Here is a 17,372-nt window from a genome sequence, read left to right on the forward strand (position 1 = left end):
AATGAATCAGCTGAAGATGGTTGGATCGAGGACACTACATTAAGGAATTTCTGTAGAGGTGTCCTGGAATTGAGATGACTGACCTCCAACAAGTACAACCATCTTTCCATGTGCCAGTATGACTCCAACCAGCAGAGACTTCATCCCCTGATTCCCAATATTCCAGTTTTGCTCGGGTTGCATAATGCCATACTCAGTCGAATATAGCTTCAATGTCAAAGGCTGTCACATCACCTTATCTCTGGAATTCGGTTCTTTTCTTCATGCTTGAACCAAGGCTAGAGTAATGTCAGGAGCTGAGTGGCCCTGGCAGAACTCACACTGGGCATACCTGAGCAGATTACTGAAACATAGAATCACTATAATGTGGAAACAGGCCACTCAGCCCAACAAGTCCACTCCAAAGAGCATTCCCACCCTGTGGGAGAAAATCCGCTTCCCTGTCCACCCACCGCATGGCCACAAAGGATATAAGGAACCATGTCTGCCGAAGCCGCAACAAAAACTACCCAGAGAACCTCAGCCTTGACCAAACAGGCTAACTAAGACACTAGGCAGCAAACAGGAGATGACTCAAGCTACTTCCAGTCTGGGGTATACACTTCCCGAGACAGCCTGACAATAGACTTCCTAGCCCTCAGTAAGCACACTGCTCCCAATGCACTAAGGGCAGCCTCACTCCTCACTCATACTGGAACTCCACAAAGGATGCTCAGAGTAAAAGGCATCAAGGTACCTTACTTGCAGACTAACCACAATGGAAACCCATTGACACCAGGATGAGAAATATTACCACCTACTCTTACAGAGGATCAGAATCCCCTAACTCAATCGAGGACTGATTGCTGCTACCGGACGGCTGATTGTACTCCCACTGATTATGTTTTACTCTTGATTATACTGTAATTCACACCATATTACTGTACCCCTATAAAATTGCCTGTGCCCAGTGCTCGAGGAAGAGAACCCTTGATCTACTATATAGTCAGTTCTGTATCAGCCGAGTCAATTTCTCTTCTAGTGATATCAATTGTAATAAACAGCTTGTCAACTTCACCTGTTCCGTGCTTGTGTGGTCTCTGTTCAATTGGGTAATTTCTCTGACACACCCAGACACACTCCCTTACCCTATCCCAGTAAGGGTGGTAGGTGCCTTAATACTGGGATGTTGACCAGATCAAATATGCTGGTGTTGATGCATCTGTCTTCCCAGCAGATTTGCAGGATCTTGCACAGGCAGCATTGGTGGTACTGCTCCAGTGCTTTGAGGTGTCTGCTGTAGACAGTTCACTTCTCAGAGCCATATGAGGGCAGGAACCACTATAGCTCAATAGTACTGTTGTTGACACTTTCCATCACTTTACTGTTGTTTGAGAGTAGACTAACTGGTCAGGTTAATTTTGTCCTGTTTTTTGTGTACAAGACCTTCCTAGGAAATTTTCCCCATTGTCAGGTAGATGCCAGTGTTGTAGCTGCATGGGAACAGCTTGACTAGGGTTGTGGCGACTCCGGAGCACAAGTCTTCAGTATTATTGTGGGAATGTTGTTGGGTCCATAGCCTTTAAAGTATCCAGTGCCTCAAACCGTTGCTTGATATCACATGGAGTGAATCAAATTCGATGAACACTGGCATCTATAACGTTAAGGTCACTGGAAGAGGCCAAGATGGATCATTGACTCAGCATTTCTGGCTGAACACTGCTGAAAATACTTCAGTCTTATCTTTTGCACTTGTGTTGGGCTCTTCCATCATTAAGGATGGATATATTTGTGGAGCTTTCACCTTAAGTGAGTCGTTTAATTGTCCACCAGCATTCATGAGAGGAAATGGTAAGCTTAGATCTGATCCATTGGTTGTAGGATTGCTTAGCTTTGTCTATCACTTGCTACATATTCTGTTTGGCATGAAAGTAATCCTGTTAAGGTATGTCTTCCATTAAACCAGGGAAAATTCTCCTGGCTTGGTGGTAGTGGTTAAGGCCAGGCCATGAGGTTGCAGATTGTGTTGTAGTACAATTCTGCTGCTGTTGATAGCCCACAGCACCTCAGATACCCAGTCTTGAGTTGCTACATGTTTGAAATCTGCCCTATTTAGCACAGTGGTAATGCCACACATCACAATGGAGGGTATTCTCAATGTGAAGGCAGGACTTCATCTCCACAAGGACTGTGCCATGGTCACTTTTAATGATGTGGTCATGGATAGGTGCATCTGCAGCTGGCAGATTGGTGAGGATGAGGTCAAGTATATTTTACCCCTTTGCTGGTTCCCTCACCATCTGCTGCAGATCCTGTCTAGCAGCTATGCTCTTGAAGACCTGACCAACTTGATCAGTAGTACTGCTACTGAGCCACTCCTGGTAGTACACATTGAAATCTCCTAAATAGATTACATTTTACATCTATGCCATCCTCAGTATTTCCTCCAAGGGTTGTTCAACATTCATTAGCCATGGTAATCAGCAGAAGGCTTCCTTGCCCTTGTTTAACCTGATGCCGTGAGACTTCAAACCATCATGAAGTCAATGTTGGAGTCAATATTGAGGACTCCAGGGCACCTCACTCCCTCTATATACCACTGTGCTGCCATCTCTGCTGGGTCTGTCCTGTTGGTGGGACAAGTCAAATCCAGGGATGGCGATAGTGCTGCCTGAGACATTATATGATATTGCAAAGCTATTGCTTGACCAGACTATGAGACAGCTCTCCAAATTTTGGCACCAGCTACCAGATATTAAGGAAGATTGCAGGGTGAAGGGCTGACTTAGCCTGTGCCTAGATCAATGTCAGGTGCTACATCCAGATTCATTTCTTTCTTGAGATTTCATAGAGACTGATACAGCTGAGTGGTTTGCTAAGCCATTTCAGAGGGCAGCTGAGAGTCAACCATATTGCTGAAAGTCTGGAGTTTCATGTAGTGTATGCCAGACAAGATGAGGATGGCAGATTTCCTTCCCTGTAGGACATTAATGAGCCAGATGGGTTTTTCTGCCAATCAGCAATAGTTTTATGGTCATCAGCAGATCCAAAATTACATTTTTTTAATTAGATGGTAGAATTTGAATTCCATCGTGGCATCCCCAAAACATTAGCTGATCTTCCAGATTAATAACAGACATAATAGAATCCCTACAATGTGGAAGCAGTCCATTCGGCCCATCAAGTCCATACTGACTCTCCAAAGAGCATCCCATCCAGACCCTCCCCCTATCCCTGTAACCCCATATTTCCCATAGCTAACCCATCTACCTAGTCTGCACATGCCTGGACACTATGGGCAATTTAGCATGGCCAATCCACCTAAAGTGCACATCTTTGGACTGCGGGAAGAAACTGGAGTACCTGGAGAAAACCCTTGCAGACACAGGGACAATGTACAAACTCCACACAGGCTGGAATCAAACCTGGTTCCCTGCGGCTGTGAAGTGGCAGTGCTAATCACTGTGCTACCATGCCAATAATTTTGTGATAATACCACTAGGCCAATTTTGTTGCTACCATTCCACTGAGATCATGACCTGCAGCCTCACTTATCAGTTGGATGGCTGGTCTGATGGGGTACATCCAGTCAAGAAATGATAGTGGCTGCAGTCAAAGCAGCAGTCAATATTGTGATGCAGTCTGTCCCAAGATGCCCTCCATCACACATCTATTGAAATGAAAATTTCCATTGGTTCCTGTCATCTGGGATTCCTCTGTAGTTCTCATCTATTGCATTGTTTCCTTCATGGAAGGTAGGCTTTCACAAATGCTGCTGCAAAAGAGAATTGCCCTCAGCCTGCACATTGATTCGATATCTTTAATTACTTTGTCCGAGGGGGATGGTGGTTATACCTCGAGCACTGATGGCGGTTCCTCTTAACGAATAAGTTGCTTTATCTACTGCCTCTGCACATACTCATTCACCTCCTACTCTGATTTCATCATGGTGAGTGACTCACCTGGTGTGAATTCCTCATCATGACTATATACAGAGGACGAGAGTGTGGTGCTGGAAAAGCACAGCAGGTCAGGCAGCATCCAAGGAGCAGGAGAATTGACGTTTGGGCATAAGCCCTTCATCAGGAATCCAGAACCTCAATTATCCGAACGAGATGGGCGGCCAGTATTTCATTAGGATAATTGATTATTCGGATAACTGATTCAATGCCTCTCCTCTGGTACTTGGAGTTTTCTGAAGTTTCCTTTTGCCCAGCTCTGCCTGTCTTGCTCGCGCTCTCTGTCTCAGGATTTATTTCTGAGCAGACACACACTTGTGTGTAAGGGGCCTGCAGTATTGCTGAAGCCTCTTCCCGCTGCTGTTTCACTTCAATGGGATTAACAGAGCAAGCACTTGCTAAGCCCACTCCCTTTTCAGAAGACTAGGCAGCAGCACACCGCACGCAGCCCCCTCCCCGTCCCCCCACCCCCTCGCCATGTACTTTCAACTCTCCACATTTCCAGCCAGCAGATGGAGTGAAGCGACCAGATGTCTCATATCTCTTCTCCCCAATGGGACTGCAGAACAAAATGAAGTAACCGAATGGAGACGACAGCCGGACTGGACACCAACAGCAAGACTGCTGCTGCCTTTGGGGGGGGGAGTGAGGGTGTGTCTCAAAATAGCGCACACACATGCAGCCACACACTCAACTTTTTGACAAGTTCCCACTTTGCCCTGTACAGGATAATGTTGGAGAGATTACCTGGGGAATGGGGGTTTAGGGTACAGCCCTGTATAGAACTCCAGGGAAAGCGTGGGGAGAGAGAGAGGGTGGGAGGTCAGTCATTTGGAGACAGTGCCTGTGCTCTCATCAATATCCAGGATTGTTCTTGGCAGCATTTCAGTAAGCCGAATTCACTTTTAATCATTGTAAACAAAAGACGCGATCAGTGTTAGTAACACCTCTTTGATGTAATGTTTTTATCGGGACATTGAGATCTTCTTTGGATAATCAAAGTTCCTCTGTAAATTGCTGGTGGGTGACAGGAAGCCTATGCCAAGTAACACAGATAGCAATTAGAGTGATAAGCTTGGTTCAGAGGGGGACAGACATGTAGGAGTTAGTTCTTCCAGTTGCCAAAGCTTTTATCCTTCTCTTTGATGTTTTTGAGGTATTAAAATGCAGATATACTCACCTCCCGTTGCAGAAGTTTTGACAGATTTGCATGAAATCTCAGCAGATTGAGACAATGTACGGAATTAGACATAGACAACAAGGAAATTTAAGATCACAACTAACAAATCCATAAATGATTAATTTCAAAATATTTAAAAGTAAAAGAAATTTGTAATTTTGAATTCTTACATCTTTTCCTCCCATTGCTTCAAACATCTTCTCCAATTGTACTCGAAGCTGCTGGATGTTGTTCATTAGAATACATGGCTATAAAAAGTACAGCATTATCATTTTTTATGCATTGTCACAGCCTTTTACTTTCAAGTGAAAATGTTAAAAGTTAATAAATCTACAAATAATTGAGAAACTAAAAGTCATATTTTTTAAAGTTTTGTATTTTAGTATGTTTATTTAGATTTTATTATATAGAATTTATATATGCTATGATGCCAAATATGTATAAAAACATCTTAAAATTCTACTAAGTTATAGTTAGAAAATAAAAAAAAGCAGTGCCAATTTTTAAGGGAGTATCACAGGCAAATATTTCAAACAAACCAATGGAAAATACTAAAATAATTTTAAAATTAAATGATTATTTTCAGGGCACTATCATAAGACGAACAAAGGGACTATATTCTTCTGCAGTTACATCCACCCACAATTTAATCCTGCGCAATCAATTAATTTTCAAAATAAAGGGGAACCTGAATCCCATATTTTTGTCTCGAGTACAGTAACACAAATAGGATCTGAATCAAGGGTCTGGCTCTCGTCAGTGTTAAATCTTGAATCCTATTAAACATGAAATAGGGAACACAGACATGCTGCTGAAGACAAGCAAATTAATAAGGCACGTCCCACTAGGCTCTCCTTAATCATTCCTAGTGTATAAAATATTTAGTGAAACTATATTGAGATGTCAATGAGTAAGTCATCGATTCTGTACAGCCTTCTGCATTTGTATTCCTGAAACATTGATTAATAGTTAAATCTTTCTGCACTCTTTTAAAATATTTGTTATCTGTGCAAATAATGACTTCCCCAAAAAATTACAGCAACTTTCTGCTGTTGGATTTTGTACACAGAAGAGGTTTCTTTTTTCTTTTACATTCTTATGAATACAATGCAATACTTTAGTATACCGCAGAAGATATTTATCCCATACATTCTTTTGTTAACTGAATGAAAAACATATTAAGACAATAAAAAGAAACCAGGTTGAAGCAAATTGGAAAATACAAATCATGAAAAGGTAAGGCAGATTTATGAAGTCCAAATTTTAATGTAAAAAAGGAATGTAACAAGAGCCCTCAACTGGCTGACATTTTAAGACAAGCGGCAATGTGTGAGTTTTTCATGTGTGCAGATCAAAAAAAAATTAAGATTTGTAAAAGGAAATAAATTGTTCCATATGGAATAGTAACAGATGTCATTTGCACCTATGTAGAAAGGATTGGTAAGTGTTGAAAGAAGAAAAAAATCTAAGTGAAAGTTTGAAAGAAAAACAAAAATATTGGATAGGAAAAAAAACAATTTCAGAACAGACCAAAGGGCTTTAACAGGCAATTAAATGTATAAATAAAGAGTAATCACTAATGCAATAGTAACCAAACAATCCATTTGGTTACATTAGTTGAAGAATTAATACATGCTGGGCCACACGTAAATATATTTCAGGCCTGTTAATAGCTGTAAAGAGAAAGTAAAGTTGGTGAAGTAAAACTCCTGCCATCAGTTCTAATGACTCCGCATCCAAACCAGTCTCCATCCTCCCTCTTTACAGCTATATTACTTGAGTCTATGAAGGTACTTGCATTCTACAGAAAAATATCTTGTACATAATATGGAGGAACTATTTACCACTTTCTCCTTCGAACAGTATGATGCGTAATCCTTAGCTATTATCTCAGCATACTGCAGCAGCACATTACTGATAGTCTAAAAAAAACAATTTTGAGAAACACAAGAGTTTGCCTTTTCTGAAAAACGAAGATACAAAATGATGGCAGACATTGAAATACTGTGCCAATTCGCAATTTATTTAGAAGTTCATCAATTTCCTATTTTAATCACATCACCCTTGTATCTTCACTAAAAAGACTTTTCAAAAGCACCTACTGGCAAATTATGTCTTCACTATAGCAACCATTTGTAAGTTTGATTCAGTTCTTTACATTAATAGAGTATGGCAATGTTAAACCTCAAGCATTGCTCAATGCACTACCCAAACATTTGGATCCCACATTTCAGGAAATAATAGACCATTGCTCTTCATTATGTTACCAGAAAGAATAAATTCTTTTCCTATTTTCTCCCACCTGTTTTGTGGCAAGGAATTGTTTCACCAACTTCTAGCATGTGTTTCCATTTCAGGGACTTTCACTTGGAAGTGTTGGTAAATATGGAATACACTGGACCACATTTGTCCCATTTAAATGATAGGATTGAAATAAAATATATAATACCCTTCCCATCATCAAAGGCCTTGGCAATGCTAGATGTTAGCATTTCTGGGCAGGATGTTGTGAATGGTGGAAGAGGCCTTGCTATAAAAATCAATGAACTAGCACGCCAAGTCAAATTGATTATAGTACAGGGTGAATGCTGCATTAGGTAAAGTTGAAAATTTTCTGAAAAAATGTTTTTATTACAGGTCAAACAATCACTGACCACTGTACTGCAATAGGAGCCACAATTTCCCATTCCTTAACCTCCCCACAGTTCATCAAACCACCAGTGGCCCTAGGAGGAGCTCACTAGGAACATGAAAGTAAGCTTGGCCACAGAAAATCTAGGTGGACAGGAGACAAGAAGTTGAAAAGACCATACAAGGACTAAACTGGAATAAATCCTAGAGCCACAAAACCTTGATACATGTCAATAAGGTTAACAGCAGAATGAATAATTTCTTTACTTGAATTTATTTGGTTAAAGTATTTTTACTAATATTAAAATTGAATTTTGGCATTACAGCAATGTTTCATTAATTGGCAAAAGGCCTTTGCATGAATTTTCCTCAAAAATAGTACTTTTTTACCTTAGCAAATCTTCTCATATAATGCCCCACTATCAGAGGATCAGGGCACTCCAGCTTCTTAATTATTTCAAAACTCTGATTCAATTGTGAGAACACATCCACCACAGAACAGGAGAACAGGGCATGCTCTGATGTTTGTTGGAACTGTTAATGAAGCAAAATAAGAAGATTATCTTTGATTTCACCTTCTCATTTCTAAACAAAGTGACTGCAAATGCAAATAAGTGACAGTACCTAATTTAAATAGAAATTCTACGTTTCATATAAAAGGCAGTTTTTCATTCGTGAAGTGCAAAGTAAAAGAAATCGAAATTGTCTCCCTTTTTTAAAAGAGATTGTAGAAATTAAAGTTACTTGAATTCAATGCAAAATTGTTGTTTAAACAATGTATTGTCAAATAAATATTACAATCTATTCCTTGAGTACAAAACAGTTACCTGAATAAATAAAAGTAAATCTTGCCTATAACTATCATGCTAAAATATTTGCAGAGCACGGAAAGTAGTTAATTACAGGAGAACAACCTTGGCAATTGGCACAAATAGATAATTCATGAAACAGTCCAAAAATAATGTGAAACATCCTCCTGATCAGTGTGGGTGGGGGAATGCAATATTAGATAGGAACCTATCTTAAAGAGCTTCACTTCTTCTGGGATGTCAGGTATCAACATGAGAGAAAATGATAACTGCAGATACTGGAGATCAGAGTCAAAAAGTGTGGCACTGGAAAAGCACAGCAGATCAAGTTTATGCCCGAAACATCGACTCTCCTGCTCCTTGGATGCTGCCTGACATGAGGTATCAACATGAGATGATAATAAAGGAGTGTTATCGCATTCTGCTAGGTGTCCACAAAAGATTTGTAATTAGGTTGATCCCAGTATAGTTACTGGAGTATAGTATTTAGCAAAATTAGAAATAGGAACATTTGACCATCCAGCCCAGTCCAGCGTACAATTGAACCATGGCCAACTGTCTAACTCTCAGCCATTTTCCCACACTCTCCTCATATACCATGATGCCTTTAATACCTAGACAATTATCAATTTCTATTTTGAATATGCACAATCATGGAGCTTCCATCGTTTCCAGGGAAGAGCATTCCAAAGATTTCTTCACAGTTGAGTGAAGAAATTCCCCCTCATCTTAGTCCAAAATGGCCTACCTCTTATTCTGAGTCTATGTTCCCTAGACAGCTCAGCCAGTGAAGCATCCTTACTGCATTTACTCTGTTAAACCCTATAAGCATTTTGAATGCATCAACAAGATTGTCTCTTATTCTTTTAAGCTGTACAGAATATAGACGCAGTCTCTTCAATCTCTTCTTGTAGGACATTCCCAGCATCCCAGGAATCATGATATTGTACCTGTGCTGCACTCTTTCCATTGGCATGTCCACTTGTTGAATGTAGAACTGGAGATATGCTACATTTCAAGTCTAGATTTCATGCATTCTCTTGACACTGAAAACAATGATGTTATGGGAAGTACTGTATTTCATATTCCACAAGACATCAAGAACCATACTTTATTATTGACTAGTTACATCATTTAATTTCTATTAAATTATTTAAATTTTATATTACCTTTCTTCCTAAATTTCACAATTAATTGTGCTATGGTAGTAGCAAACATTGGTTATCATATGTTAACTTTGGTCATTTAATTGCAATAGTCAAGACCTTGTATGAACTAAAATGTCTTTTTAAAACAACATAAAATACTGACAAAATGTCAGCCATGATCACCTGATCACAGACTGGGGAATGTTCGGGAGATCATCATGGAATAAATGAAACTACACTGAAATTATCATCAAAACTTATCAACTGAATTAGGGATCAAGAAACTCAAATCTGTACCTCCTGTTTAGTTCACACTTAAATTGTAATTTCAAATTATGGGAGATGATGATCTAGCCTATAATTAGCCTGCTTTGAAAGACAATGAAGCCAGACTTAGGAATGCACATTAAATTATATTTCAAGCAGCTCCTTGGTACAGGAGAGAAAAAGAACATGGGTTGGTAAAAGCAAAGACTGAAAGATTCACTTTCTCCCCATTTCTCTCATCATATTGGATAAAGGCATCTAATGAAAAAGCAAACTCAAGAAACAACCATTCCCCAGGAATGCAAAGATATCTACAATTTTCACCATTGCTGAGTGTATTAGTCAACAAGCAAATCGTGGTCTAAATATAAAAATCTAACACCTCAAGGATTCTAAGGATCTTCAAACCATGGAGCCTTTTATTCTTTGCACCAGACATATAATTCCTTTTAAATCTATCACCTTTTATGTTTTATTACTCCCCTCAGGGCTAGTAGGGAATAAAATTACTTTCTTTCCATTCAAAAAAACATTGTAATTGGCACCTTCATTTCATCGACATAACTATATTTTTGATTGACATATGATGGCTGTGTACCAAAAAAGAATTTTTACAGCCAACCTATTGTAAGGAGGAGAGCTGAATCAGCCCAACTCACCGGCTCACAACAATTTGCTGATTATAGTTAACTCAATTCAGTTACTGAATGCATCTAACATATTTATCCACATTAATATACTTATCATAATGAACATATTTATTAGCTTTATAGTTATGCTCACTTTAAAAATCAATTTAAAGTCATAAGTCATTGAATTCCTGACAATAATTCATTTATATCAAATGTATTTGTTTATGTTTAGATGCAGTTTAATAATCTGGCACATTGTATGTACTAGTAGTACCAAAAGAGAGATAGTAAGATTTGAAATGGAATTAACTTCGAAGAGGCATAGGTAAGTACTGGTATAGAGGGTATTTTTCTGACTCTTCTAACCTTATAGAGTCCACATGGTGATTACTATGGTAGTATTTTCTACTAAGGGAGTTGTGGATTTCTTGTCATATTATTACATAATTAAATTTGACAGACATTTGAACATTACTAAGTAATAGGATGTCTAATAAATCCAAACTGTACTGACATTCTCATTCAAGTGAAAAACATTGGCTTATTATAGGCTGGAGTATTCATCTGCAGATTTCATAACAGACATTTAAAAATAAAACAGGAAAAAAAAGACTAACAAGACTACTAAGTCTTCCACATCATTTAAGAAGTACTATTGAAGTGAATACTTAACCTTTAACTAATGTAAATTATATGCTCACTTGTCATATCAAGAAGTTGTGATTACATCTATGGCAATAGTTCATTTTTTTTATTGATGCAGAGTCTGTTTGTACTTTTAAACCAATAAACATGCAAATTTAGCACAGTAAAAATAGCATTCTATTTACTTGAAAGCAAAATGAGAAACTTTTTTATGCAGACAGTGGTGCGTGCATGGAATGAACTGCCAGAGGAGGTGATGGTAAAAGGCATCTGGATGGGTATATGAATAGGAAAGATTTAGAGGGGTAAGGGCCAAATGCTGGCAAATGGGACTAAATTAATGTAGGATCTGGTTGGCATGGACAAGTTGAACCAAAGGGTCTGCTTCTATGCTGAATATTTCTAGGACTCTAAATCATTTATACAGCATTATATTAATGCCTCTGCAATCCAAAATTCTTTGAATCTGTTTGTGCTTCCATTTAACTGCTGCTCCAGTAACAATAACATTACCTACTGTCTCTTTTGTTCCCACTCTGGCCCTACTCCGATACTACTTTATTTTTGTTACCTGAACATGCCACCACCATTCTCTCCTCAAAAGGCTACTTAGAGCACCCCTCTTTGACCAATATTTTGGTCATCACTTCAAATATCTCTTTTTGGCTCATAATCAAATTTTTCAAATGTTTAATCTACAAATTGCCTTAGGACATATTTCAATAAAAATATGTTGGATAAATGGGAATTATTGCTAACACAACTTTTGTTCAGTCATATTTTGGAAATCACTTTACTTACTATAATCACAAATAGTGTACTGCATGTCTCTACCTGTCTCTAGTCAGAGATGGAAATGACCCCAGATGACCCTGTGGTCATTTGGACCAATGAAAGCAGGCAATGTAGGTGACTTTGTAATAGGAGACAAGAAAATCCTCAGAATTAGGGCTGAGTGTTGGAAACTTACAATCATGCTTGACACAATTTACTGTGGCTTCTCTGGTATAATTATTCTGAGACATAGCAGTATAACATCAGTTCAGAGATGAGGAAAGAAAGGCATTGCCTGCACTTGCAACAATGACTTCAGTAAGGTGTTCTGACAAGATTCCCCATGGGAGACTGGTTAGCAAGGTTCAGTCTCATGGAATACAAGGAGAACCAGCCATTTGGATATAGATTTGGTTCAAAGGTAGAAGACACTGGGTGGTGGTGTAAGGTTGCTTTTCAGACTGGAGGCGTGTGACCAATGGAATGCCGCAAGGATCAGCATTGGGTCCATTACCTTTCATCATTTATATAAACAATTTGGATGTGAACAGAGGAGGTATAGTTAAAGTTAAAAATCACACAACACCAGGTTATAGTCCATCAGGTTTATTTGGAAGCACTAACTTTAGAAGTGCTGCTTCTTCATAGGTGGTTGTGAAGCAGAATCATAAGAGGTATAGTTAGTAAGTTTGCAGATGAGGTGTAGTGGACAGTGAAGAAGGTTACCTCAGATTATAACAGGATCTTGATCAGATGGGCCAAATGGCTTAGGAGTGGCAGATGGAGTATAATTTAGATAAATGTGAGGTGCTGCATTTTGGAAAAGCAAATCAGAGCAGGACTTATACACTTAATGGTAAGGTCCTGGGGAAGTGTTGCTGAACAAAGAAACCTTGGAGTGCAGGTTCATAGTTCCTTGCAAGTAGAGTCACAGGTAGAGAGGATAGTGAAGAAGGCATTATGGTATGCTTTCCTTCATTGGTCAGAATATTGAATATAGGAGTTGGGAGGTCATGTTATGGCTGTACAGGACGTTGGTTAGGCCACTTTTGGAATATTGCATGCAATTCTGGTCTCCTTCCTATCAGAAGGATGTTGTAAAACTTGAAAGGGTTCAGAAAAGATTTACAAGGATGTTGCCAGGGTTAGAGGATTTGAGCTATATGGAAAAGCTGAATAGGCTGGGACTGTTTTCCCTGGAGTGTCAGAGGCTGAGGGGTGACCTTACAGAGGTTTGTTAAATCGGCAAAGTCTTTTCCTGGGGAAGTCCAGAACTAGAGGGTATAGATTTAAGGTGAGAGGGGAAAGATATAAAAGGGATCTAAGGGGCAACTATTTCACACAGAGGGTGGTGCTTGTGTGGAATGAGCTGTCAGAGGAAGTGGAGGCTGGTACAATTACAATATTTATCTGGATGGATAAATGAATAGGAAGGGTTGAGAGGGATATGAACCAAATGCTGACAAATGGGACGAGATTAGGTTGGGATACCTGGTCGGCATGGACGCTTTGGATCAAAGGGTCTATTTCCATGCTGTACATCGCTATGACTTTATAACAATCATGGAATCCTTAGACTTGAAGGGTGAGAAACTTCTACATAGCCATATACCCCAAAACTCAAAAAAACCTAACAGTATTAAGATATGGTACATAAAACATTAACTTAAGGAGAATATTTTCCTCACTTAAAATCAAGAAAAAGAGCTCCAGACCTTCTGTTCCCATTGATCTGCAGTAACCAGTACTTTGGTGAGCAGAGGAGGAATTTGGAGAAAGCTGTTTACCTTGGATCTTCAATCAGTTTTCACAGATCCAAAAAACTTTCACTGGAAGTGTAGGTGGTGGGGGACAGACACTCGCTTGTCTGCGGTGCGAAGTACAACTGCATGAAGCAGCTGCACAGAATTAGACTGAAGTGAGACCCATCAACTTTTTAATCAATTGATCAATCATCATTGGACAAGCAGCAAGATTTACAGGGATGATATCAATTTTTTTTAATACAAATCTCAAGTGGCACAGCAAGGTGCAATGTTCGTCCTCCCTTACTACTAAGCAAAGTAGTGTGGGCACTCTTTGAAAATATGGTAATACTCTTGATACCAGAATTTTAGTTTGTGTGAACAGCATAACTGTATTACAAGCATTCTACCTTTCACCATTTCACTCTCTTCAAAGTTACTGCAGAAAATTTTCACCTTTTATTACAGCCATACAGTTGTGATCTAGAGTGCACTGCCTGAATGGGTAGTCACATCAGATTCAATACTTTCAAACAGAAACTAAAGCAGAAATTGCTGGAAAAGGTCAGCAGGTGTGGCAGCATCTGTGGTGAGAAATCAGAGTTAAAGTTTCAGGTCCAGTGACTCTTCCTCAGAACTGACAGTAGCTAGGAAAAAGTTGTTTTTTATGCAGAAGATATGGTGGGGAATGTGGAGTAAATGATAGGCAGAGATAGAGCCCAAAGATAAACAGAAGGGCAGTTGGACAGATAAAGGAGTGGTTAAACTAACAAATGCTGGAGATCACAACGGGTCAGATAGCATCCATGGAGGGAGAGCAAGCTAATGTTTCACGTCTAGATGACTCTTCACAGCTCATCTAGACTCGGAACATTAGCTGCTGTCTCTCCATGGGTGCTGTCTGATCCATTGTGATCTCCAGTATTTGTTGTTTTCAGTACAGATTCCAGCATCTGCAGTAATTTGCTCTGACAAAGGAATGGTTAAAGGTCAGTCTGGGGAAATGAATAGCTGCTAATAGATTCATAGAGTCCTAGAGATGTACAGCATGGAAACAGACCCTTCGGTCCAACCTGTCCAGGCCGACCAGATATCCCAACCCAAACTAGTCCCACCTGCCAGCACCAGGCCCATATCCCTCCAAACCCTTCCTATTCATATACCCATCCAGATGCCTTTTAAATGTTGCAGTTGTGCTAGTCTCCACCACTTCCTCTGGCAGCTCATTCCATACCTGTACCACCCTCTGTGTGAAAAGGTTGCCCCTTACGTCTTTTATATCTTTCCCCTCTCACCCTAAACCTATGCCCTCTAGTTGTGAACTCCCCCACCCCAGGGAAAAGACTTTGTCTATTTATCCTATCCATGCCCCTCATAATTTTGTAAACCTCTATAAGGTCAGCCCTCAGCCTCCGGCACTCCAGGGAAAACAGCCCCAGCCTGTTCAGCCTCTCCCTATAGCTCAAACTCTCCAAGCCAGCAACATCCTTGTAAATCTTTTCTGAACCCTTTCAAGTTTCACAACATCTTTCTGATAGGAAGGATACCAGAATTGCATGCGATATTTCAATAGTGACCTAATTAATGTCCTGAACAGTCACAACATGACCTCCCAACTCCTGAACTCAATACTCTGACCAATAAAGAAAAGCATACCAAACGCCTTCTTCACTATCCTATCTACCTGCAACTTCACTTTGAAGGAGCTATGACCCTGCACTCCAAGGTCTCTTTGTTCAGCAACACTCCCTAAGACATTACCATTAATAGTGTAAGTCCTGCTCTGATTTGCTTTTCCAAAATGCAGCACCTCACATTTATCTAAATCAAACTCCATCTGCCACTTCTTATTCATTGGCCCATCTGATCAAGATCCCGTTGTAATCTGAGGTAATGGGGACTATTAGTGACTGACAATGGGTAACAGACGATATGATGCCAAGGCCTGGTGTGTGAGGGTGAGGAAAAGCATGGGGTAAGGTGCTTAAGTCCTAAAATGTTAAAATCGCTATTAAGTCCAGAAAGCTTCAGGGTATCTAAGCAGAAAATTAGATTTGCTGGAACACTGAGCTTTGCTGGAACACTGTAGCAAGCCTGAGACAGAGATATTGGCCAAGGAACGAGGTGGCGTGTCAAAGTGGCAGGCAATTTGAAGCTCAGGGTCATTTTTGCGGGCAGAACATAGCTGTTCTGCCAAGCAGTCATCCAGTCTGTGCTTTGTTTCCCCAATTTACAGGAGACCACATTGTGAGCTCTGAATGCAATAGGCTAGATTGAATAAAGTGCAGGCTTAGCTAGAAGGTGTGTTTAGGCCCTTGGATACTGAGAGGGGAGGAAGTAAATGGGCAGGCATTACACCTTCTCTAGGGGAAAGTGCTGGGGACTGTGTGTGGATGTTAGGAGTGAAGGAGGAATGGACCAGTGTGTCCTGGAGGGAACGATCCTTGTGGAAGGATGACAAGGGAGGGGAGAGAAATATGTGTCTGTAAAGGGAATTTCAAAAGGCAGTCAGATAAATAATTGCATAGGAAGAAATTGTTGGCCTATGGGGAATAAAAATAGAGCTTAAACTGGTTGAATAGTGTTTTCAACAAGTCAGTACAGGCATAATAGGACAAAATCAGTAAGTCCCCAAGTAACATACATAAAATCAATTTCTCTGTACAATTAAATGAAGAAACTGTACATGCAAACTGTCTTACACCATCCTTCTTGTCTCTTTCCAGTGCTCCATGCAGAAAGTCTCTTGATACTTCTTCATTCTCATCCAACCATTGTATAACAAATGGTTCAAACCAGCTGTGGAAAATTGTTCCAAATTTTAGTACTTGTTAGATTTATGAAATATATCATACCCTTCATTTAGAATATGGTTCATAAATAGCTGCAATGTACATCGATAAGAGGAAAGAAGAAAGATAGAGGCAGCTAATATCATGAGATACACTACCATTTAAACTGCTCTATTCTGATGATATCTATAACCTAAAATAAAAGAAAAGACAAAGATAGAGTCAACACCTGCTCTATATTTCCTTCTGGGCAATATAACCAGTCAAGTTCAGAACAGGTTTGTTCCTATCTGCTGAAGTTATTATGATGACAAAAACTGGCTTGTCTGACTTTCCAATGACTAGAACTGAATCGCTTACTACTCATCATATACCCTGCTGTTGTGGCAGCAAGTCACAAGATCTACTGGAAGCTCTCTCGCTTGATGTCCTGATGAAGATAGTTCATCCAGAAAGATTTTAGTTACATCGACAGCACTGAAACAGGACATTTGGGGGCTGAATGGGAAGACTTCTTCCTGTCATATTATCTCTTCCCACCTTTACATTTGAATTCCTTCCTATTGTATGCTAGCTTTGGACAGATTACTAAGCCATTAGTATGTTCAACCAATAACTAGTTTATTACATATTAAAGAACTACATACAGTTTTATGCTAGTATATCCATCTCTGCTGAATCATAATTAAATTCACTCCAAGTATCTCAGTTATGTGTTCTCTTACCGAGTCCCAGACAGCAACCCTTGCAATCCTAATACAATATCTCATTACTCTACCCCCAACTTACCAAGTCCTCCTCTATAAATTCT

General features: G+C 39.6%; 1 protein-coding gene across 9 annotated transcripts in view; it reads right to left on the reverse strand.

The window, feature by feature from the left end:
* The window catches only part of LOC122565310 (protein unc-13 homolog A), a 431,554-nt gene that overhangs the window by 64,841 nt on the left and 349,341 nt on the right, over positions 1-17,372 (reverse strand). For all 9 annotated transcript variants that reach the window (XM_087976053.1, XM_087976052.1, XM_087976055.1 and 6 more), the window contains 4 exons: positions 16,472-16,568; positions 8,140-8,283; positions 6,963-7,040; positions 5,289-5,366 (listed from right to left, as the gene is read on the reverse strand). In XM_087976053.1, the coding sequence (XP_087832179.1) occupies positions 5,289-5,366; positions 6,963-7,040; positions 8,140-8,283; positions 16,472-16,568 (397 nt within the window). The remainder of the gene's footprint in view (positions 1-5,288; positions 5,367-6,962; positions 7,041-8,139; positions 8,284-16,471; positions 16,569-17,372) is intronic.

The sequence above is a fragment of the Chiloscyllium plagiosum genome, unplaced genomic scaffold (genome assembly GCF_037043375.1).
Source record: "Chiloscyllium plagiosum isolate Xiang-an unplaced genomic scaffold, Cpla_swu_hap1 HiC_scaffold_28, whole genome shotgun sequence".
In the NCBI taxonomy this organism is placed as follows: Eukaryota; Metazoa; Chordata; class Chondrichthyes; order Orectolobiformes; family Hemiscylliidae; genus Chiloscyllium; species Chiloscyllium plagiosum.